The 22,836-nt window shown below is 58.1% G+C and overlaps 1 protein-coding gene across 1 annotated transcript; it reads left to right on the plus strand.

Moving 5' to 3' along the window:
• The first annotated feature begins 442 nt into the window (after positions 1-442).
• Positions 443-21,700, plus strand: SLC35F6 (solute carrier family 35 member F6). Its single transcript, XM_077812304.1, has 6 exons — positions 443-548; positions 12,365-12,437; positions 12,956-13,127; positions 14,870-15,082; positions 15,317-15,427; positions 16,196-21,700. Exons 1-6 carry the CDS (start codon positions 472-474, stop codon positions 16,675-16,677), a joined length of 1,128 nt encoding a protein of 375 aa, XP_077668430.1. The 5' UTR covers positions 443-471; the 3' UTR covers positions 16,678-21,700.
• The last annotated feature ends 1,136 nt before the right edge of the window (positions 21,701-22,836 follow it).

Here is a 22,836-nt window from a genome sequence, read left to right on the forward strand (position 1 = left end):
CAGGGCGGGTCCGGCAAGGCGAGGCCTGTTTCCTGGATCTTGCCTTGGCTCCGTCTCTCCTTGGCACAGCCTTGCCTGCCAACCCCCCACCCCTTCCACCTGAGCCCTGGCAGGTTTGCGCCCCCCGGCCATGGGGCACGGCTCCTTGGCTCAGAGCCCCCCAAGCTCTGCCTGCTGCCCTGCCCCACGGGGAGCAGCCGGGGGGGCCCGAGCCTGCTCCAGTCCATCCCAGGGCTTGCGGCCGGGCAGCCCCAGCCCCGCTGCTCGGTGGGGCCGGGCGAGGATCGGGCTCCCCCCCCACGGGTGGGGGGGTCAGGTTGCAAAAAGGGGCCTGGGCTGGTTCTCTCAGCTGACTGCGGTCATGTGACCTCCCTTCCTCCGACTCCTCTTCCCCCCGCCCGGGGCTCGCTCCGCCCCTGGAGCTGCCGCGGCGGGCCCGGGCGGCGGGGGGAGCGAGCCCGGCCCCGCAGCATGGCCTGGACCCGGTACCAGCTCTTCCTGGCCGGGCTGATGCTGGCCACCGGCTCCATCAACACCCTCTCGGCCAAGTGAGTCGCCGCGGAGCGGGAGCGTAGCTTGGGGGGGCCCTGCCCCCGGGTCCCGGGGAGCAACGCGGGGGGCGCTGCTGGCGGGGGGGGCCCTGCCCCCGGGTCCCGGGGAGCAACGCGGGGGGCGCTGCTGGAGGGGGGGGGCCCTGCCCCCGGGTCCCGGGGAGCAACGCGGGGGGCGCTGCTGGAGGGGGGGGGCCCTGCCCCCGGGTCCCGGGGAGCAACGCGGGGGGCGCTGCTGGCGGGGGGGGCCCTGCCCCCGGGTCCCGGGGAGCAACGCGGGGGGCGCTGCTGGCGGGGGGGGGCCCTGCCCCCGGGTCCCGGGGAGCAACGCGGGGGGCGCTGCTGGAGGGGGGGGGGGGCCCTGCCCCCGGGTCCCGCCCCCGGGTCCCGGGGAGCAACGCGGGGGGCGCTGCTGGAGGGGGGGGGGCCCTGCCCCCGGGTCCCGCCCCCGGGTCCCGGGGAGCAACGCGGGGGGCGCTGCTGGAGGGGGGGGGCCCTGCCCCCGGGTCCCGGGGAGCAACGCGGGGGGCGCTGCTGGAGGGGGGGGGCCCTGCCCCCGGGTCCCGGGGAGCAACGCGGGGGGCGCTGCTGGCGGGGGGGGGGCTGCCCCCGGGTCCCGGGGAGCAACGCGGGGGGCGCTGCTGGGGGGGGCCCTGCCCCCGGGTCCGGGGGAGCAACGTGGAGTGCAAAGAGATAGGGGGTGTTTTCTGTGGGCTCCCCCCCTGGTCTGTCTGGTGGGGAGGGTAGGAGATAGGCTCTGATCTGGGTGATCGGGGCTCCACTGGTGGGGCCCTCGGTCTCCCTCCAGCCCTCAGTAAATGGGGGAGAGGCTGGGTGTTGAAGGGACCCTATTTCTCCTGGGACCAGGGTTGGGGGAGCTGGGGGAATGGCCCTCCCTTCCCATAGGGGGGAGCTGCGGTGGGATGGGCCCTTCGCTCCATGTTGAGGGGGGGTTGTGACCCTGTCACTACCCCGGTGGGGTTAAGGTCCTGCTGCTGTGCGTGTGGACACGGCCCGTTCCGTGCCTCAGTTCTCCACCTGCTGCGCCGTGTGTGGCCGGCGCTTAACCCACTGGCATGTGTGTGTCCCCTGCTTTCGGCTCCACCTCGGCGGGGAGCCCGGCACTGGCCCTGGAGAAACGTGCCTGCTCCGAAGGGGCACGTAGCCACGGGCCTTTGATGCGGAGCTAATGCTCTGAAGGTCAGCCGGGAACAGCCCCCCGCCAGGCACAGCAAAGTGAGTTAACCTGTTGCCGAGGTCGAATCCTGACTGGGTTGGGGTTCTCCTTTCATAAGGTGGCTCAGCGTGAGGAATAGCGCCCGGAAATGGAACAGTCCCTCCTCTGAGGGTGGCAATGCCCCGCTCTGCAAGGGAAGTCGTAATATCCCTTGCTGGGCAGCGCTGCACCATATGGGGAGGGGAGATTTCTTCTACCCATTTCTCTGCCTGCCCCCAAAATGCCAGGCCACTGCCAATCAGGTATGCACTGAGATCTCCTAGCCCGGCCCACACAGCTGCACCTGTTCGGCCCGACAGCTACAACTTATGCATCTGTCCATGGGCTGGTCCCGCCTATGGGACTTGACTCTTCACCAAGCTGGAGCTAATTCCTGCCGTGGGGCTGTGTGTAAACTCGCTGTTAAGTTGCTTCTGGTTTCTAGGCCTTGCAAAGGTTGCAGTGCTATAAAGCCAAGGACATGCAGTTGGTTAGAAATGGGGCTTCCTTTCCCTCTGCAGCCAGTGAAAGAGCTGAGAGTGGGGATTTGCCCACTTCCCTTCCTGCAAAGCCTGCATGGGGAGAGGGATAGGAAGCCAGCTCTGATCTCCCGGCTTCTTGCGCCCTCAGGCGAGTAGGGGGGCGGAGCGCTAGCTCCGAGCGTTGTCTACCCCGTCTTTGTTGTATCCGAGCGCTTTGCCGCAATGAATGAAATCGCAGATGCGGAAACTGAGTCACGGGGAAATTAAAGCAACTTGCCCAAGGTGGCCCAGGAAGCAACCCCACATCTCCTGAGCCCCTGCCTTGGCAAGCGTCTCAACAGAAACCTCTGATTAGCCGTTTTGTATGCCTCTTGCGAAATGCAGAGCTGAGTCAGTGTGGTGGTCAGCTGGTGGGGTTGTTGGGTGTCTGGTCATGTGGCAGGTGAGGTCAGGCTCTGCCCTGACTTGTGCAGAAATTCTGCTGACGTAGCGTGAAAGACGCGAGCAAAGTCAAGAAAGCGGCTTCCACTCTGTGACATACCGGGGCGCCTTCCGTCACACGCCCCCTGCCCTACTTCGTGACTGTCTGGGTTGTGACCTCCGGTCCCTCTAGCTTTTCCTGCTGAGCATTGAGGCCGCATTTTAACACATCCTTCCTGGTGCTCAAAGGATGGCACAGATGCTACCTACACTCGTGGTGCAAGATGCAACCCATGCTCTCTGCTTCTCCAACAAAACTCAGCTTTGCCTCTCCTGATTTCCCCACCCCGGTTAGAAGTGACCTTGAATCCACGGGCAATTTAATTTGCGTGGTCGATTTTTAAATTCAGGCCGGTGGCACAAGTGGCTCAAGGCCGTTGCTGTCACGGAGTCCCCGGGCGATGCTCTGGAGCTGCTCCCTACGAAGCCAGTCAGGACTCTGGGGAAGTCTCCTCTCGGGGAGCAGCCTGTCTTCAGGACACACAGCTCACACGGCTTCCACCTTCCTGGGTCTGACCTCGGAGCATTCAGCATCCTCTGCCCCTCTGTGCGCTTCCCACAGTGAGTCCGCCCAGGCGGGTTCCGGGGGAAGCCAGAGGGTCTTGCCCCCCAACTCCGCAGTCAGACATGACTCTTAGCCAGCCAGTAAAACAGAGGTTTATTAGACAACAGGAACCTGGTCTAAAACAGAGCTTGTAGGTGCAGAGAACAGGACCCCTCAGCTGGGTCCATTTTGGGGGGCAGTGAGCCAGACAACCATGTCTGCACTTCACTCCATGTCCCCAGCCAGCCCCAAACTGAAACTCTCTCCAGCCCCTCCTCCTCTGGGCTTTTTCCCTTTCCCGGGCCAGGAGGTCACCTGATTCCTTTGTTCTCCAGCCCTTTAGCTCTCACCTTGCAAGGGGGGAAGGGCCAGGCCATCAGTTGCCAGGAAACAGGGTGTGGGCCATTCTCTGTGTCCAGACCCCTGCACACACCTGCCCTCTAGGGCTCTGCAATGATCATACACCCTTATCCCACCCCCTAGATACTTAAGAACTGCCTAGGGGAAACTGAGGCACCCCCATGCTATTCAGAGGAAACGTTAAGAACAGTCCCGCTTCGTCACAGTTGCTGATCTGATAGGGGTTGTACTTACATCCAGAGTGCGTTGGACTGACTGAGGCTGGGAGACTTAAGGTGGCCTCTGTACGTGGCAGTAGCCCCCCATATGTTGCACAGGTTGGAACCGGAATGGCCACGCCTGGGGATGTTGTGATATTTGGAACAAAAAAAAAACTTTGGAGTCGGAACAAAAGAAAAATGTTCCCCCACGATGGAAATTCCAAAATATTTCCTCTTGGGAGCAGTCAAACCCGCTTTTGAGCCCTTTCACTTTCATATACAACGGTTTTGACTTTTTCCTGTTTGGGAAACTGCGTCGAAATCCCCTTGTTTCTGTGACATACGGTGGGTGCCGGTTAGTCTCAAACTCTCTGTTCCCCGGGAAGTGTGTTAGCCGGAAGTTGCTGAGGAGTGAGAGGCCCATGCCTGGGACAGCAGATTGGGGTGGCAAGGGGCCCGCCACCTGCACAGGAGGTAACACAGGAGTCCCGTCCCTGTGGCGTGGGACGGGAGGCCAGTGGGTCGGGCAGCAGGGAGGGGGCCCTACAGCCTGGATACTGGGGCTTTCCACTGGGGACGGAGTACTGGGGAACGTGGGACTGCATGGTACCTCTTCTTGTTTTCTCTGGGTTGTGTCCTGCCCTGGCACCTGGCCTCTTGGGCTTGGCATGTCCCAGGGCTTCCTTCCCTGGCTGCAGCCCTACAAACCTGCCTGCAGCCAGGGCCACGGGAAGCAGGATCCAGGGTAGAGTCCAGGGAGGGGTTCCTTGCAGCCCCATGAACTCCCAGCATCCTGCTCCCCATGGAAAACCCTGGCCGCAGCTTAGGGGCCTGGGCTTGACATGTCCCAGGGCTTCCTTCCTTTGCAGCCCTACAAATCTGCCTGCAGCTGGGGCTTTCAATGGGGAAGGGGGGCCTGTGGGCCAGCACGGTACCTCTCCCTGCTCAAAAACGTTGCTAATATCCAGGGTGGATTTGATTTAAATCACTAGTCAGAAAGACTCGATTTAATCATGGATTTCTACATAAAAGTGCCTTCTTGTTGGTTGTTATAACCTCAATACATATTCTTCACAACTCAGAGATAGATGTAGGTTTCATTTTTAGAAGGGACACACTACACACTTTTAATTTTGATGTTTTATTTTGAAAACTTTTCAGATGAGTTTTACAGCTATATCAGAAAATGATTGTTTGGTTATTTCATTTACCAAAGATAATTGAAGCAGATATTGAGGAAGTCATTGGGAGGTGAACTATCTCCAATTCAAAAGGTTAATCTTTAATATTTGGAGGACTTTCTTGCCAGGCTGTATTAGGAGGGGAACATCACCAGACAGACATTTCAATTGTTTTATTTAACAATTTCTCACCTCTATATATTATTTATTTATTTAAAAGAATTTTTGCTGTTAACAAGTATCTTATCTCTGGAGACACAAATCCACAGTTTGAGAACTGCAAAACTAAGCATCTCTGGTGGTATTTTCTAGACTGAGCACTGACTCCCATTGGGTAGATAGAAAAATTAACCTAAATAATCTCTACAGAAGCCCCTGGAATCCCATAAGATTGGGTCCCTAATCCACAAAGTTTTGGAACTCATTTACAAAACTTTTCTTAAACGTGACATGAATATATTGTCTCATACTATAGAATTAGAATGTATAATCCCTATTCCATGATGAGATCTTTGAGCTATAATGTATCTTAATTAAAACTATCTTTAGATTGACTTTTGAGGAAAAAACCTTTTTATCAAAAAAATCCGATTTAAATAAAAAACAGATTTTTTTTAAAAAAATCATTGATTTTTATCCACCCTGCTAATAGCTAACTCCTGTTAAAGTCCGTGCGACGGGATCGGTGCTCAGGGGACCGTTGCTAATACTCGAAAGCTGTCTTCATCAGCATTGCCAGTGTGACGCTGGCAGACTAGGTGCCCGCTCATGCCGAAGCCCCGGCCTCGCTGGGTGCTGACAGATGCATAGGTGGAAGCCAGGTCGAGTCACTTGTCTATGAGCTCAAAGTGCTTGTGTTTGGTGTTTAAACTTCCTGAAAACTAGTGGGATGTTACCTGCGTTCATAGGTGCTGATTTCCTCTCTAACCTAACCCGGAGGGTGCTCGGCCCTGCCCAGCCCCACCTCTTCCCACCCCTGCCCCAGGCCCCACCCTGCCTCTTCCCACCACCTCCCCTGAGTATGCCCCATCCCTGCTCCTTCCCTCCCTCACACGCACCATGGAACAGCTGATTGCAGCAGGCGCTGGGGGGGGAAACGAGGCTGCCTTTCCATGTGTGTGTAACACCGACAGACCTCGGTCATTGGCAGGCAGGAGGGATTGAGCCTGGGACCTCAGGAACTAAATGTGTGAGTCTCTCCTGCATGAGCTGAAAGCCATGTGGCTCTTCGCTAAAGCTGTAAAGCAGACTCATTAATCTCGAAGTGGTCTCGGTGCCACTAGATGGGACAGAACACCACGCCCAGAGGTGTGTGGGTTACAGGTGCTCCAGCCCTGGAGTATCCGTGGAGTCGGTTGCTATGCCTGCAGTGTTTTCACTTGTCTGTCTCCCGCTATAATGGAGCAGCGAACGTTTCCACTGCGTGTACCCCGTCACTGAGGCTGTGTCTACACTGGCAATTGAACGACAAAACGGTGGTCTTTCAGAGGAGTTAAACCCAACACCTCCCCTCCCCCCCAAAAAGACACAAGTTTTGCCGCCACAGTGCCAGTGTGAACAGCGCGTGGTCGGCAGGAGAGTGCAAACGCTGCTCATGGCGGGTGGAAGAGTTTTGTCGGCAGGAGAGCCGACAAACAGTGGCTACACTGCGTGGCTTTTAGCGGCTCGGACACAGCCATGTCACTAAACGCTGTGTAGTGTAGACGCAGCCTTAATAACCCCTCGACGGGGAGAGAGAGCCTCGAGAATGCAAATGCAAAGCAAGTGGCCATTGTGTGTGGTGATCGGAGAGAAGACTCTAGATGCATTTCTCACTCTCTGTCCTCAGAGCCCACCCGTGGATAGTGACCCTGGCAGCTTGTTTTCTGGGAGAAGAAGACAGAAGTGTGGATTCAGGGAAAGATCCTTGTCTCTGGGCTGTCTGGATTCTAACGGTGCACCAGACGAGGGAGATCCCCAGGGTTATTCTGGGTAGCTCTGAGAGACTTTGGGGAAACTGGCAGATTGCTACATCTCCGCTACCATTTGGAATGATAGACTCTGACTCACCTGTGCATATATTTTACCTGCTTTAGCCCCTCAATAACTCACTTTTTCTTTGCTAATAAATCATTAGTTAGTTAACCCTGGTAGCCAGTTCTCGAGTAGTCTTTGGTGTAAGATCTGTGGTACCAATTGATGGGGGTAAATGACTGGTCTCTTGGGACTGGGAGCAACCTGATGCGGTGCGCTTTTTGACGTAAGCGACCACTGATCACGAAGACCAGTTTGTCTGGGTGGCGAGAGAGACTGGAGAGGCCAAGGGGAGTGTCTGTGACTCCGTGATAAGACTGGTCTAGTGACCCAGGAGTTCACATTCTCTTGGGGAAATCTGATTATAGACCACCCCACCCGTTTGGGGTGTCTGCCCTCTTTTCTGACAGTCTGCCCGGAGGGGCACTCACGGTCGCGAGCCGCTCCAGGCAGCACGACAGCGAGTAACCGGCATCCACTACAGCAGACGGCGTGTGTGTGTGTTCCACGGGCACTTTGTGAGCAGCTCTGCCCCTATGAAGGGTGGACACGTGTGTGGCAAATCATGGGCGCTTAAAGATCGGGGAAGGGGGCGGAGAAGATGGGGAGGCTGGAAGCCTGGTGCAGTGTGTTTGCCCTGCCACTGGTTACTCCCCTTGTTTTGTGGAAACGGGGGCCTTGGCTTCTCAGGCTTCAAACTCAGCGCTTCTCAGCAGCTCGGGGGTCTGAGAACAAAGCCCTGGAAACACCCCCTTTCCCCACATATCAAACTTCCCTTTCCCAGGTAGCACTTTGCATCCCCGTTCTGCTCCGCACGTCTGAGAACAGGCTATCCATCCCTGAACCTCCCCTGGAGCCCTCACCTCTGTGTAATTACCTGGGGACTGACCTTGTGAATTCCTCAGCTAAGCTAGCCGGGTTCATGTTGGCTCTCTGATGTGTGGGTGTCTGGGGGGTGAGGGTGGGGTGTTAGGCGCACATGGGAACTAGTTAAACTGCTGGCGAGACAGATCCATCCCTAGACCGGTCACCCACCTCCCCTGGCCGTCATCGTCTAGGAACAAACTAGGAGTCCCGCAGAGGCAGACCCGAAAGCACGTCTGATCAGAGGATAGGAAGCTGGTTGGTGAGACCTTGGGTCTGAATTGCAGCCACCTCTGGGGTGGAGGTGGTTGTGTCAGTGTTGGAGGGGCAAGGGAGCCCATCGGCTTGAAGCACGGAGCCGGTGGAGCCTCGAACGTAAGACCGGCTCAGCCCTGCGTCTTTCCAAGGCAGAGAAGTCGCTGCGGCCAGGATTCTGATCTGTCACGTGGGGAGTGGCTGGCATCCAGAGCTGGTGCCTAGACCCCGTCGCTGTTCCCTCTCTGGTTTGGCGGAACTGGATGCTGGGCCGGCAGCTCCCGCTGAGCAGCGCGCCTGCTGGCAGCTGAGCGAGGATGTGGCATAGAACGAGCGTGATTGGGGAAGGAAGCTAATCACGGGCCCTTGTCTCTCCCTGCCTGGCGTCTGCGTAACATGGGTGTGAAGGGGCAGGGCAGGGGGAATTGGGCCCAGGATCAGCCTCCGCCCGTCTCGCATCCGGGGCAAAGGCAGTGCCGTTCGTAGGGGTAGAACGCTCTCCACTTCCTGTCCCCTGCCAGCAGCTGATGCAAACCCTCCGGGCAGCCGATGGTGCTGTTCTGAAAGCTGCCCTTGGGCAAGCAGTGCTGGGCTGGGACTGGCCCCATGGCTTGGACACACTGGGGCAGAGGAGGGGCTCCTCTCTTTTGCTAGCCTGTTGCTGCTGGATGCAGAAACCTGCCTCCAGATGGGTTAATGTTGCGGGGGAAGGGGATGGGAGGCAGCTGGACAGCTGGCTCAGCCTTCACCTCCCCAAGGGCTGCCCCGCCATTCCTATCTCCGCATGCACAGGATCACCTGTCTGCAAAGGGGGTGCTGCTCCCTGGTTGGAGGGATCCCCGGCTCTCACTAGGCATCTCTCTTTCCCCGCAACCATGGCTGATCTAGTGAAGATTAATGCGGAGCTGACATCTGATTCCCAGGGGCCAGGGCTCTCTTACTCTGTCTGTTACATAGAGGTGTCCGGTTCGCCTCACTGTCACTCCCGGCCAGGGTGGGGCTGGAATTGGTGCCAGGAAACTTAAAGCTTTGTGCTCACCACTGGGCTTGCAGGCGAGTCTGTACAACGCCACGTGACAGCCCTTGTGTCTGCAGGCCCCTTTGAAAGCAACCTTTTCCCTCCTGGGAAGTATCTGCTGCTGGGGTGGTCTCCAAAGAGCGCTTTACCTTGGCTGCATGTCAGGAGTTTTGTAAACTGTAACACTGGCTGGGAACTCTTTGACAAATCCCTGACAAATCCCTTTTTGTCCCCCAAAAATGCTAATTTGTCAAAGCAGAAAGGGTTCACAAGATGGGGCTGGTTTGGACGAATCTCCCAACTTGGGAGAAATGTGGCAAGTTTTCCAGTTCAAAGTGACTTCTTTTCAGAACGTAAGCTCACTAGGCTGAAAAGAAAAAAGAGAGACGATCAAAATGAAACACTTGGCTTGACCCAAACAAAATCTTCTGACAGCTCGTTCGGCCACAGACGTCAAGATTTTTGTTGCGGTTCCAGTTCGGGATGGTAAAAAATTCAAAACTCTTGAAAATATTCCCGGGACGGGGCAAGCGTTCCCCGCTGAGTGTGAACTGCAGAGACGTAGGTCCCCTGAGGCAATGGCCCCTCTGCCAACCTGCCCCAGAAGTGAGGGCTGGAGAGGGCGGCCCAGCTGCAGTCAGTCTCCAAATCACCGACAGCAGTGTGGGTGCCTGGGGCACTGTGTTGCCCACTGCTGGGAGGTGTCCCTGATACTGCACTGTCATTCTGGGTGGGTGTCATGGCCATGGGGGACTTGAACCCCTGACTCTGCTCAGACAGTGTTCTGTGGCTTGCCTACGCAGCTAGAGCTCTGACAGCTTCTCAAAGCAAGGCTCTTCCCTTTGTTCCCCGGCTGGACTGTGCACACTGCTGCTCTTAACCGCTTCCCCAAATCTGCAAGCCTGTGAAGCACGCCCAACGGCTCTCATCAAAGAGAGCCCTGAGCGTCACTGGCCCAGACTAACTGGAACAGCTCCAGCCTAGTGATCCCGCCTGAAAAGTTGGACTTATTCTCTAGGAACAGAAATCTGGGCAGCCAAGGTGACTGGAGTGAGACAAATGCAGTCCCCTTCTGTTCTGATTCATTGTCCGTCTAGTCCTGGTGACATATTAGGCTAGATAAAGCAGCAGTATGTGTCCAGTAGGCCAGGCCCTGTGTATTCTGCAGCATGCTTCTTAGTTGCAAAATCTATCCTTTGCTCCAGAATTGCAAGGGTCTGGTATTTATGGCTGTCAGGTAAGCCTTCCAAATGCAAACAGATGCAGTGTAGTCTTTCTGGGGTGGCAGCCAGGCTGAAACGCCCGCTAAGGGAGGGTGGAGTGCCCCCTTCAGGTTGATGTGTTAACTCTGCTTAAATTGCCAACTGTCTCACTGCTGATCGCTTAAAAGCCATCCAGCTGGTGGGTTTCTCCTACCCTCTCAAACCGTTAAAAGCCCCAGCTGTTCCCTCAAAAACCCCTCACCTTCCGCCTTGCAATCTAATCTTCAGCAATGTGAGGTTTATGTTGTCAGAACACGTAACACATGAAGAACTTGGGTGCAGCTTAAAACACATAATGTCAAAACACATAGTGCAAAGGACACAGCCCAGATTGGATGAATCCCTTTAAATTCAGTCCAAAAACGCTGCTAGAGAACTTGCTGACACCAGACTGCCAGGTGCTGGGCCCGGGGCCTTGATGGTCGGCCATGATTTTGCATTTGCAGGGAGCTGGACTTGACCTGAAACACTTTCCACCTCTCAGTTCTGTCGTGCAGGCTGCCCAGGGCAGAGGCCAGGTTGTGTGACAGGAAGACGGCGCTTTCCCCGTCCTGGATATACCGTGATCTGTGGGGGGGTATTGAGTAAAGCTCATTTGTTTATGAAATGCTGTGAGCCGCTCCGTGACCTCAAGCACTTTCCTAAAGGGCGGTGGGTTGGGGGTAACCCAAGAGCTTGTCCAGACCTTTACAGATTTCATTGGATGAGAAAAGGGGGTGGGGGGCAAAGAATTCCTTCTGTCTTTCAGCCAGCCCTAAGTAATCCTCAGTGGGCTGGTACAGGGCTAAGACATGATTGAAGCAGAGATCAGTCTGTCCTCTCCTTAGCGCCTGTCATCCAAAGATCTCCAGATGGATAACCTCCCCTCCCAGCATCCTGGGAGGCAAATATTCCCCAACCAGCCATGAAACAGCGAATAATGACTTGGGCTGATGGAGCAAGCTGGAACCCAGGAGTCCTGGGCCTCGGGCCCCTGCTCTAATAGCTGGACCATGCTCCCAGTAAGAAGCGGGCCGAGGCGATGCAGCTGTGCAGAGAGCTGTTCATTTGTAAAACGCAGCACTCCCTTGGTGCAGTTTGCTCTCCACCTGCCCGGTGGGGAAGTGTCCTCAGCCGAGCCATGTTCCTCGGTAAATACCAGAGATCCCTCCGCTACCTAGTGCGATACTTAGAGACTACTTTTCCTCGCCGGCTGTGGAAGAACCTTGCCCCGTTACGGCTGCGCACTGGTTTCCCCCGCAGGCTAAAGGAAGGGGGCTGCCCGTCTGCTCTGAAAAGTGTCCGTTGGGTAGCGCCGCTCTTGGGGATGCGTGAGCCGGAGGAGAATCCAGCTCGCTCTGCCAGCGCTGCGCTGGGCTGGTGGGAGTGGGTCTTGCTCGACCCGGAGCGGATCTGGTCGGTCAGAAGGGGCTGTCTCCCGGTTGTAGCTGCATGCAAGGGTCTCCGGCCCCGGCTGTTGACCCTCAGAACGCTGGTGTTTTCCAGCAGGACTTAGCGCAGAGGTCCCCAGTCTGGGGAGGCATGCGCCCCTATGGAGGAGCATTCGGGAGGGTGCAGCTGGGGCCTGGGCCAGCCCCCACAGGGGGCAGGGAGGGAGCACCCCCAGCTCCGCTCCTGGAGCCAGTCCCTGCTGCCGGCCCCATGTCCGAGGTCCCGGCTGCTGGCACTGGCTGCCGGCCTCAGCCTCTAGCTATGACCCCAGCCCCCTTACCCCTGTCTGTGTCCCCCCTCCCAGAGCCGTGGCCCTGCTCCTGGCCCCGGTTTGGGGGGACACGGGGGGGGGGGCGTGAGGTAAAACGTTTGGGGACCCTGGTTTAGCGGTAGCTGGGGTCACTGAAGCAGGTCCCCGGTTCGGTGAAAGGGGAAGGGCCGGGATTTACGCTCTGCAGGTTTCCTATTCTAACGGCAACCCTCCCCCCCATCCCGTCTCGGTTTCAGATGGGCTGACAACTTCAACGCGGGGGGCTGCGGTGGGACTGCAGAGCACAGCTTCCAGCATCCCTTCCTCCAGGTACGGCCGGCGCCCCGCGGGGCCGTGGCTTTCACCAGGCGTGCGGACTCGGAGGGCGCACGCACGCCCCGCTCGTGGCAGATCTCTCCTCCCAGCCCCCCTGGCGGGGGGAGGGGAGATGGGGCTCAGCAGAGCTGGGTTCAGGCCAGCTGTTGACCATGCTTCCTCCCTGGCCCGCCCTGATGGCAGCGCCTTTCGGGGAGCAGAGGGGGTTATTCTGGGGGGGGGGTGTCATGTCCTCCCCCCACCTCCCCGTCTCTCCACCCCTTCCCGGATCAGCAGGTTTGCGCAGCTGATGGTATAATGTTTTAAGCTCTGGCCTGTCCCGCCATCCAGGGCCTGCGGGATCCACTGGCACAGCTGAAGGGGAGGCTGGAGCTGTGGGGCGGCAGAGCTTCCTGGGTCTGCCTCGCTCCAGGGAGCAGTCACTGGGTGCGGAGCTGCGGCTGCCCCTGAGATACCAGCGCCCCGTCTCTGCCGAGCCGCCTCCCCACAGAGCTGCCGTGTCCGTGTTTCAGGCCGTGGGAATGTTCCTGGGCGAATTCTCCTGCCTGGCTGCCTTCTACCTCCTGGTCTGCAGGGACCGGCGGCGAGCAGAGCCCAGCCTGGCCCCCGCGCAGCCCTTCAACCCGCTGCTCTTCCTGCCCCCGGCGCTGTGCGACATGACCGGGACCAGCATCATGTATGTGGGTAAGTGCTGGGTGCTCCGGGCCTGGGGGGCGGAAGGGGGCACCTGATAAGCAAGGGGCAAGTGGAGTTGTCTTTAAAACCCTGTGGAACGTCATGCCTTTTTGCAGGTGGTCCTTCCTGGGGGGGTTAACGCCCCACAGTTAATCCCCCCGGAGCACTGCATTGCTCATCTGTTTTGCAGAGAGACCAAACCAACAGGCCACCGAGCAATGTGTGTTCCCCGGTCAGCTCTCCGGAGATTGCACCTTCTCTCGGAATGAGGCCCGCTTCCTGTAGGGGGTGCCCTCTCCTAGGTGGGCAGAAACTGAAGTTATCTTAAGTACTTATCTGGCCCCGTTACTGTCGCGTCTGAGCACCTCACACTCTGGAGTGCAGCTTTCCGTGCGACCCCTCTGTGAGGCAGAGCTATTAGCTCTAGTGTACAGAGGGGAAACTGAGGCACAGACGGGCAGCGACTTGCCCACAGTCGCACAGGGAATCTGGCGGAGCTAGGATTTGAACCCTGGCCTCCTGATTCCCAAGGTAGCGTCCTAACTTTGGCACAGTCCTTCCTCTAAGCTAGCCATCCCCCAAATCATCTGCTTTGACCACTTCCTTCCTCCAGCCAATCAAGGTGAGGACGGAAGCCTTGTGTCCGCAAATGGCTAAGAAGCTCTTATGTTCCGATGTCCTTTATGAAAATAATCAGTTTTAATAACCCCCCCTAGAAACTCAGGGCCCGATTCCCCACCGCCCTGATGCTTGGGTCATCCTCATTCACCCCTGTGCAGAGTGGGTGGGAAATGTTGTGAGTTGCGGGCACTTTGCCAGCTATAAATAACACAAGGGGCAAGGTTGGGGGGGAAACGGGCTTTAAAACCAGGGGCACAAATCTCATTCTGGCTGCTCCTAGACCTAGTGGTGTGAGGAGTTCTGGCCGTGAGAGAAGGCTCGGAAAGGGGTTCTTGCTCAGCTGGCTCGGTCACGTTAAAATCAGGAAATAAAACCATCCACCACAAAACGCAAGCTGTCCTGCCCTTGAGCAGAGGGGGAGGGGCCCTTTCCACAAGGTCTCAGCACAGAGCTCACAGCTCCAATGAAAGTCACCCCAAAAACTCCCTCGCTGGGAGCGGCATTGAGCCGGTGACCCTCCCACGCGCGATGGATGAAGCACAATTAATTGCGAGCATGTCAAAGGAGACGTCGCTCAGACTGATGCTGATTAAATCCTATTTAACGTCCGCTGGTTGTGTTCTCGAGCCGCATTCTCCCGCAGGCTGGAGCCGTTGGAGGGACGGGGAGCGGGGGAAGCTTTGACTGCAGGCTGGGAAGGATGCCGCGGCTGAAACATTCTGCTGGGCACAATCGCTCCCTCCGTGCCTCCCGGATTTAAAAGGCCTCATCGTGCTGCCTTTTGGGGGGCTAGAACCGGGATCCTTGGCTGTGATAAACCAGAGCTCTAGCGTTTGAGTTGGAGGAGATGCTCTGCAAGCTGTACTGGTATAAAGGCATTTATCCTCTGGGCTTCCCGCCACCAGAAGGCGACGTAGTCACCCACCCGCATGCTACTCTGCAGGGGAACAATGAGTCCCTTGCTTAATGGGCTCCTGTAATGGCCTGGTGTGGAGACAGCTGGCAGGACAGGAATAGCAGTGGGGCTGCGGTGCATCTAGGGGTGAGGGGAGGAATGGCCTAGCTGGGGGTCAGGATTGAGGCGCGTCTGGTCCGGCAGCTCCACTCACAAGCACGTTCCTTCGCCGTAGCCCTGAACATGACCAGCGCCTCCAGCTTCCAGATGCTGCGCGGGGCCGTGATCATCTTCACCGGGCTGCTCTCGGTGGCCTTCCTGGGCCGCAAGCTGGTGCCGAGCCAGTGGCTGGGGATCTTGGTCACCATGGCCGGGCTGGTGGTGGTGGGGCTGGCGGACATGCTCGACAGCCGCGACGAGACGCACAAGCTGAGCGAGGTCATCACAGGTATGTGGGGGGGGGGGGGGGGAGACAGCCTGGGAGGGCCACGAAGGAATCTGAGAGGGGGTCGTCACTGGGGATAGATTTTTTCCGAGTGGGACTGCAGCGCTGGGTGGGACTGGCTGCGGGAATGCGGGTCCTGAATGCAATAGATCCCTGCTGCGGTTACTCCGCCCGGCGGGTGGGGCGTCGCTGTGTCTGGAGACCCCCCCACGTTCTCTCTTCCCCGCCCCCCTCCAGGTGACCTGCTCATCATCATGGCCCAGGTGATCGTCGCCATTCAGATGGTGCTGGAGGAGAAGTTCATCTACAAACACGACGTGCACCCGCTGCGGGCCGTCGGCACGGAGGGTAGGTGGCAGCGGGTGGGGGGGGGGCTGGGTGGCGGGAGCCCCATACCGGGTGCTAAGTGGAGGAGCTCTGGTGACCTGTGGGCCGCTCTGGGCTACTGACTCCGAGCAGGGAGCCTGCGGCCGAGCCCCCTTGCCGCTCGCACTGGGAGACGCAGCAGGCGGCATCCTGCATCGCAGCCTCCGAGGCTGGCGCTAGGCTGTGGGGACTGAAGCGTTTATGGGGGGCACCTGAAGTGTCCCTGTCCACTGAAAACATGGGGTCCGGGGTCTGCACCCAGGCAGCAAGGGCAAACTGGCAGCTGGCGGGAGGGGAGCAAGGGTCTCTTTGTTGCCACCCACCACTCCAGTCACAGTAAATGGCGCTGGGGGTGCTTGGAAGAGCTGTCTTTAGCTAGGCTGCTTTCCATGTGACTGAAACAGCGTCGGGGGTGGATACTGCAGCAAGGGGGAGGAATATAGGGTGGGTCTAGGGGAGGTCTCCTTAAAACTCTGGTTCATTTCCCGCCCCTGCAGCTCACTTGTGCCTGGCGGGGGGGTGACTGGATCCTGCGTGACTCAGGACAGCCTCTGAAAAACTGCATCTTTCTCCCGAAATCCATCCCACCGCAAAACCCAGATCCAGCGTTCAGGGGCCCCAGATGGATTCCCGGGGAAGGAAAGGCCCATGTTAAGGGGGGTGGGGGGGACTCTTGGGGAATGAGCCCCAACCAGCAGCGCCTGGCTTTTCTGCCCCCCCATCACCACCCCCTGCCTTGCTCCCTCCCAGGTTTCTTTGGCTTCGTCATCCTGTCCCTGCTGTTGATCCCCATGTACTACATCCCGGCGGGCAGCTTCAGCGGCAGCCCGCGGCAGGTGCTGGAGGACACGCTGGATGCCTTCTGCCAGATCGGCCGCCAACCCCTCATCGCCCTGGCCCTGGTGGGCAACATCAGCAGCATCGCCTTCTTCAACTTTGCCGGCATCAGCGTCACCAAGGAGACCAGCGCCACCGCCCGCATGGTGCTGGACAGCCTGCGCACCGTGGTCATCTGGGCCGCCAGCCTGGCCGTGGGCTGGGAGACCTTCCACGGCCTGGAGATCCTGGGTTTCCTCATCCTCCTGGCCGGCGCCGCCCTCTACAACGGCCTGCACCAGCCCCTGCTCGCCAGGCTGCCCTGGCGCCGGCCCCCAGCGGGTGCCGTGGGCTCTGAGGCCGAGAGGGAGAATCTGCTGGGAGGGGAGAGGGCACCCATCAACGGGGACAGCTGAGGAGCCGGACCCCATGGGGCGTGGATGCCAGATCCCCGCCTCCCCCCCCCCCCAGCCCCCTGGCACGGTCTGGGACACCGAGCCTGCCTCTCTGTGCTCTGTTGGCTCTACTGGGCCTCCAGGCATTCTGGGCACGGCTCCTCTGGGGCTCGATCCGGCTCCTCCGGGATTCGGAGAGTGAAGGTCACTAGAGGTGCTCCCCCTCCCGATTAAAATGCCTCTGCCCATCCCCAGCGGAGGCCCTGCCCTACCAATGGTGAACACGGGTTATGCGCCCCTTCCTCCCAGGGGGTCGCAGTGACATCCTGTTCTGTGGGTCCCCTTCCTTCTCCCCGACCTCTGCTGCCTGCCTGGCTGCACGACCCAGGGCTGTGCCAGGATGGGTTGATGGACCAGCAAGGGCCATGCGTGCCCTTGTTGGCGACCTTCATCGGGGGCACCTTCACCTCCTCCCCTGCCCCCCAAGGAGGAGGACTTGCTCTACCCACCTGCAGCGTCTGACGGTGTGACTGGAGGAAACCGTTACGCCAGGCTAGTGGGACAGGCCCATGGCCCCTATTCTGTCCCGCTTGCAGATGGAGCCTGGAGGAGCACTAGACTCATGGACTGGCCTGGGAGGCCCCGTGAGAGCAGCTGTGGAGGGCAAACGCTTCTCTGCAACGCCCGCTCTGTGTTAGCCACACACGCCAGCCCTGCCTGGAGGCGTAAGAGTGGAACGCAGGCCGGGGGCTTGTTGGTTCCACGGTGCCCCAAGCCCAGGTTGATGGCGGGGCCCTGGTCTGCGGGGGATCGCCCTTCTGCCTTGTCTAGCTGGGAAGGAGGGGGTGGTGCTTTCATCTCCCAGCAAGTGCCTACTCTCCCATGCATGGAGGTCTCTATTCCCCTCCCCTGGAAGCTCTCTGCTTCAGCCATCTCCTGGCACAGAGCTGAAGCCCTCTGCAGGGTGGGGCTCTGTTGGCTGCACCCAGGGTGGTGTTGGGGGACTTTAATGCTGCCCGCTGGCCCCTAGGAGCTGGGCTGCCGGGGGCCAGTGGAGCACAGGTGGCTGGCAGGGGCGCGCCTTGCCATGTGCAGAAAGATGTGCCATTCCGCGCATGCGTGCAGGGTGTGACCTTGTGCAGACAGCGTGTGCAAGGTCACACTGGGCGGAGGGGGCCATTTTGTTCTACAAAATGGCGTCCTCCCTGCAGGGGCTGGCTGGAATCGGCTGTAGGGCTGGGGCATGCAGTGTGTACATAGGCACCACGCCCCTGCGGGCTGGTTCCTGCCCTGCTCCCTCTGTTGAGGGGAAGGTTGTCACGCCAGGCAGGGAGCGATCGAAGCTGCTGGACTCACCCCAGCCAGGGCGCTCGCAGCCTGACCAGCCCTGCAGCGGGGGCGATACAGGCGTGGCCTGGCCGGGGAGGGACATGATGCCCATCTTGCCTTGGAGCACTGAACAGTGTCTCTGTAACCAGTAAAGCACAGACCAGGGAGCCCCCTCTGCAGCAGCTGCCTGGGGTCGGGGGAGAAGTCTGGGCCTTGTCTCCCTTTTACCGGAATCGCTCACCCTCCTGCTGGGGCTTCCTCTGCCTGCTGCATCCAGGGTTGTTCTCTGTTCCCAGCGGTGCCTGGGCCTGCTGGCCAGCTTCCCCCTCCTGCCTCCTCCCATGCAGAGCTGAGCCCTTACCGGGGCTCCGCTGTCCCTCAATGTCCTTGAACTGGCCCAGGGCCTCGCCCCGAGGTACCTCCCCGTGCCCGTCCTCATTGCTTTCCCTGCCCCTTCCGGCGCAGGAGGGAGGTGGTCACATTTCAGAGCCCCCCGCCTGTATTCCCCCTTCAGCGAGGACACCTGCTCTCAGCCCCCAGGCTGCTACTGCTCCGGGGTGGAGCCCCCTCTCTCTCCCTTCTGACCAGGGTTCCCTGCCTTCCCTGGGTTGTGCCCAGCACGGCCAGGCTGCCCGGGCAGGCCTGCTTGCTTTCCCCTCTGAGCTGGTTCCTGGGGCCTGCCGGCGTTACAGCGATCGTAGAGCACTTCCTCTGCTGGCCTGTGTTAGGGTTAAGGTAAAGGCACTGCAGAGAAACCATCACAGGAACTTGCGTGCACAGCTTCCCCCCCATGTCGTCCCCTCCCCCCCCCCCCACCCGCCATGGGCTCTGGGTCCTTCACTGCCACGCTCCAGGGGTTTCCGTGTGGGTTCTAGCTCATCACAGCTTCAGCTCACACCAAGCACCCCGGCTTATGGGGCCTGGTCCTCCCACCCCTGCCCTGAGGCTTGGGACCTGCTATGGACCAGAGGTCCTGTCTGTGCTGGCTCAGGAGGAAGGCCCTGCGTGGGTTTAAAATCAGGGTATTTATCCAGAAATCTTTTCTTTGGCCCCTGGAGCATGGAGTTTGGACTTGTATTGCGTTTCTCCCCAGGGGCTGGCTTCAAAGGGCTGATAACCGGAGGAACTAGGGTCGTGTCCCCCCCTCCAGGAGCACACTTTTGCATGTTTAACACAATGGACCCCGTGGTATTAACCCTCCTTCACGAACGTTTAACTCACTTCAGTAGCGTGACTCTGAATTCCCCAAGGCTTGTCCAGGACCCTGCAGAACAGGGTCCGGCTGAACGGCCGGGGAGCCTGGGTTCTCTCTCTTCACTCTCCTCTGCATTTCTCCTCCCCAGCTCATTCATTCCCTCCTTCCCCCGCACCCTCCCAACTGCCAATAAAATTCAAAACCTTTCTCCCTTACACAATGGAGTAAAAGCAGCCCCATTGCTCTCCCTCTGTCCACCTGCTTTCCTGTTCGGTTTGCGGGGCTCAGGCCAGGAGCTGATCTGCCCTGGTGCAGTGCATGCCAGGTGGGATCCTCCCTCCCTAGGCCCCAGTCAGCTCTGGAAGCTGATTTCCTTCCTGGTAGCCAGCTGTGTGCAATCCCCTACGTACATCTTCCACCGCCCGCATGTCGGCAGCATGGCGGGCACTGGTACATAGGGGGCCATGCCCATGTTTGGGGCTGCTAAGATGGATGTTACATCCCCCAAACCTTCCAGCTTTGTGGAAATGCTCACTTCCAGCCCATCCCCGGGGAGAGGAGGGGGCGAGTTACTTGGGCCGAGAGGGGTAGAGAAGCTGCGTGCGGGGCCTGCTGGCTCCTATGATGTGGAAGTGCAGCCTGGGGAAACTAGCATCCTTGGAGCTGATGCTGGGGCAAAGCACCTTCTGGCTGGGTTGGCAGAGATGCCCCCCGTTGGCATGTCACCTCTGCAGGCTCTGCCCTGTGTGTCTTGGCTGGACAGGTCACTGCTGCTGCGGACCCACTCCGCCACCTGGGGGCACTGGGCACAGCCTGCAGCAGGCGCTGCGATGTCCGGGTGATGGGCGGCTCTTGAAGAGCCTGGGATTCGTAGATTCATAGATACTAAGGTCAGAAGGGACCATTATGATCGTCCGGTCTGACCTCCTGCTCAACGCAGGCCACAGAATTTCACCCACTCCCTCCTGCAATAAACCTCTCACCTATGTCTGAGCTATTGAAGTCCTCAAATCATGGTTTAAAGACTTCAAGGAGCACAGAATCCTCCAGCAAGTGACCCATGCCCCATGCTACAGAGGAAGGTGAAAAACCTCCAGGGCCTCTTCCAAGCTGCCCTGGAGGAAAATTCCTTCCCGACCCCAAATAGGGTGATCAGCTAAACCCTGAGAGGAGGCTGCAGCAGAGGGTCCTGGGTGTCCCTTGCAATGCAATGCTCTGCACAGCAGTGTCTGGGGCCCTTTCCCTGGATCAGGGACCCCCATTTCCTGCAGGCGGTGCTACCAATCTGACACCTCTTTCCTCTCAGTAAGAAGCATGAGGAGGCCATGACAGGGAGCTGGGGGTTGGGCTTCCTTGCAGAGCTGTGGGAGAATGCACCCCTGGTCAATGGCTCACGGGGGGGGGGGGGGGGGGGGAATTTGGCTCTGAGGAGAGGGGCAAAGGAAGGCAGAGGCACAAATTAAGTCCTGCTTATGGGGCTGAAGTGGGACTTGGGGGCTGCCTTGGCATTGCACTGGCCCTCGACCCAGGGCTGAATTCCTCCCCTTCCCCACTGAGGAACCCCTGTCGCTAGGTGAAGGGGGCGGTTCTCTGGGCTACCATGCCGCATAGACTCCTCTTAGGAACTCCCTCTGCGGTGTCTGTAACTCTCAACAATTTGCATGCAGGCTTGCTGCATATGTGCAGCTTACTGGGGTGGTGCTTGGAGCATCTATCAGGATTGTGGCCCTGTTACGCTAGGTGCTGTACAGATCCTTAGAGAGAGAGAGCCCCTGGCCTGAAGTATAAGGTAGGAGGCAGCAGGCGAATACAGTGATCAGGATGAGCAAGGAAACCATAAGCTAATTATGAGAGGACGGATGGCTTAGGGTTTGGAAGACAGGAGTTCAAGTCTACTCCAACCTAGATTCCCTGCAGGCACTTGAGCTGTAGACTTAGCCTTTCTGTGCCTCAGTTTCCTCTCCCTAAAATAGGAGTGACAGCACTCTGCCCTACTTCACATTTCAGGACCACAAAGATTGTGCATATGTGTTTCGGTTGAAAGATCATGAGGGACTCAGCTGCCATGGTGATGGGAGCCTTATAAAATATGCAGGTTTGGAAGGGTTGGATTTATGTCAGCAAACGTCGATTTCACAAACTGAGCGAACCATGTTTTCATCAATAACAATGAAAATTTACACACCGTCAAAGTAAGAAAAACGCTGCTTGAAAACTTGCACTTAGAGTGAAAATCCAGTGATTTAGAGCTTGGAATTAGGCTGGTTACAAATGGCCGCATCAATGAACCATCAAACCAGATTTGCTTTGTTGATTCAAGGGTCATTTCGATGTGTATTTTGACATGTGACATTGACAATTTGTCTTTGAACCGTTTATCAAGCTTTCACTTCTTGAATTATGAATGTCGACCACCATTAAATAAGTGCGGGCCTCTCCCCACCGTGATTTCCCACAATTGTGAACATTTACATTGATAAACATCAAAAAATGCTTCAGAATAAAACAGAGAGATTAGCCCCGGACACTATATAAAAAAAAATTAAATTCTGCCAAGCCTAAGACTGTTTGTGGCGTCGATGCCGCTGTGTTGGTCCCAGGATAGGAAAGAGAGAAGGTAGGTGAGAGAAAGTCTTTTGTTGGACCATCTGTTGGGAAGTAGAAGCTTTTGAGCTTCACAGAGCTCTTGTACTGGTCTGGGGAAGGTAACCGGCGTGTCGGCACTAAATACAAATTGGGTCAGATTATTGGTTCACACGTGCTGTAGGACAGCGGTTCTCAACCAGGAGCCCCTGGGGCTGGGGGGGTTGTATGAGATTCCATGGGGACCTGCAGCTGAAGCCTGAGCCCCAGCACCCCCAAGGAGCTGAAGCCAGGAGCCGTGGCGTGAAACCCAGAGTCTTGGTGCCCCCCGCAGGGCTGAAGTGTGGAGCTGCTGAGCTGAAGCCACGAGCCCTGGAATCCCCCATGGGGCAGAAGCCCTGAGCCCTGGTGCCCCCCATGGATCTCAAGCGTGGGGCCGAAACCCAGATTCACAAGCTCCTGTGACCTCAAGGGGCGGAAGCCCTGAGCCTCCGTGCCTCAAGGGGCTAAAGCCGGGGAGCCCAGAGCCCTGGTGCTCTGCAAGGAGGAAGCCTGGAGGTGCCCCCCTACTGTCAGCAGCTGAAGCCCTGAGCCTCCAGTCATGCAGGGCTAAAGCCCCGAGACCCCCACCCGCTCTGTAGCTGAAGCCAGGAGCCCTCACTGGGTCCTGGAGTTTTCATAGCATGTTGGGAGGGTCTCAGACACAAAAAGGATGAGAACCCCTGCTGTAGGAGAAAACAAAATTAAGTGGACAATTGAGGGTTAGGGTGTTAAGATCTGGGTACCTTCCCCAGTTCTGAACATAATGGCCATATAGGGTCAGTCCAATATCCATCTAGCCCAGTCTTCTGCCAGTGGCCGGTGCCCAAAGATGTTTCAGAGGGAATGAACAGAACAGGGCAATTTCAAATGATCCACCCTCTGTCGTCCAGCCCAGCTTCTCACAATCAGAGGCTAGGGACACCCAGAGCAGGGGGTTGCGTCTCTGACCGTCTTGGCTAACAGCCATTGCTGGACCTGTCCTCCAGGAACTTCTCTAGTTCTTTTCTGAAGCCCGTTATACTTTTGGCCTT

Source organism: Eretmochelys imbricata, chromosome 3, assembly GCF_965152235.1.
Source record: "Eretmochelys imbricata isolate rEreImb1 chromosome 3, rEreImb1.hap1, whole genome shotgun sequence".
In the NCBI taxonomy this organism is placed as follows: domain Eukaryota; kingdom Metazoa; phylum Chordata; order Testudines; family Cheloniidae; genus Eretmochelys; species Eretmochelys imbricata.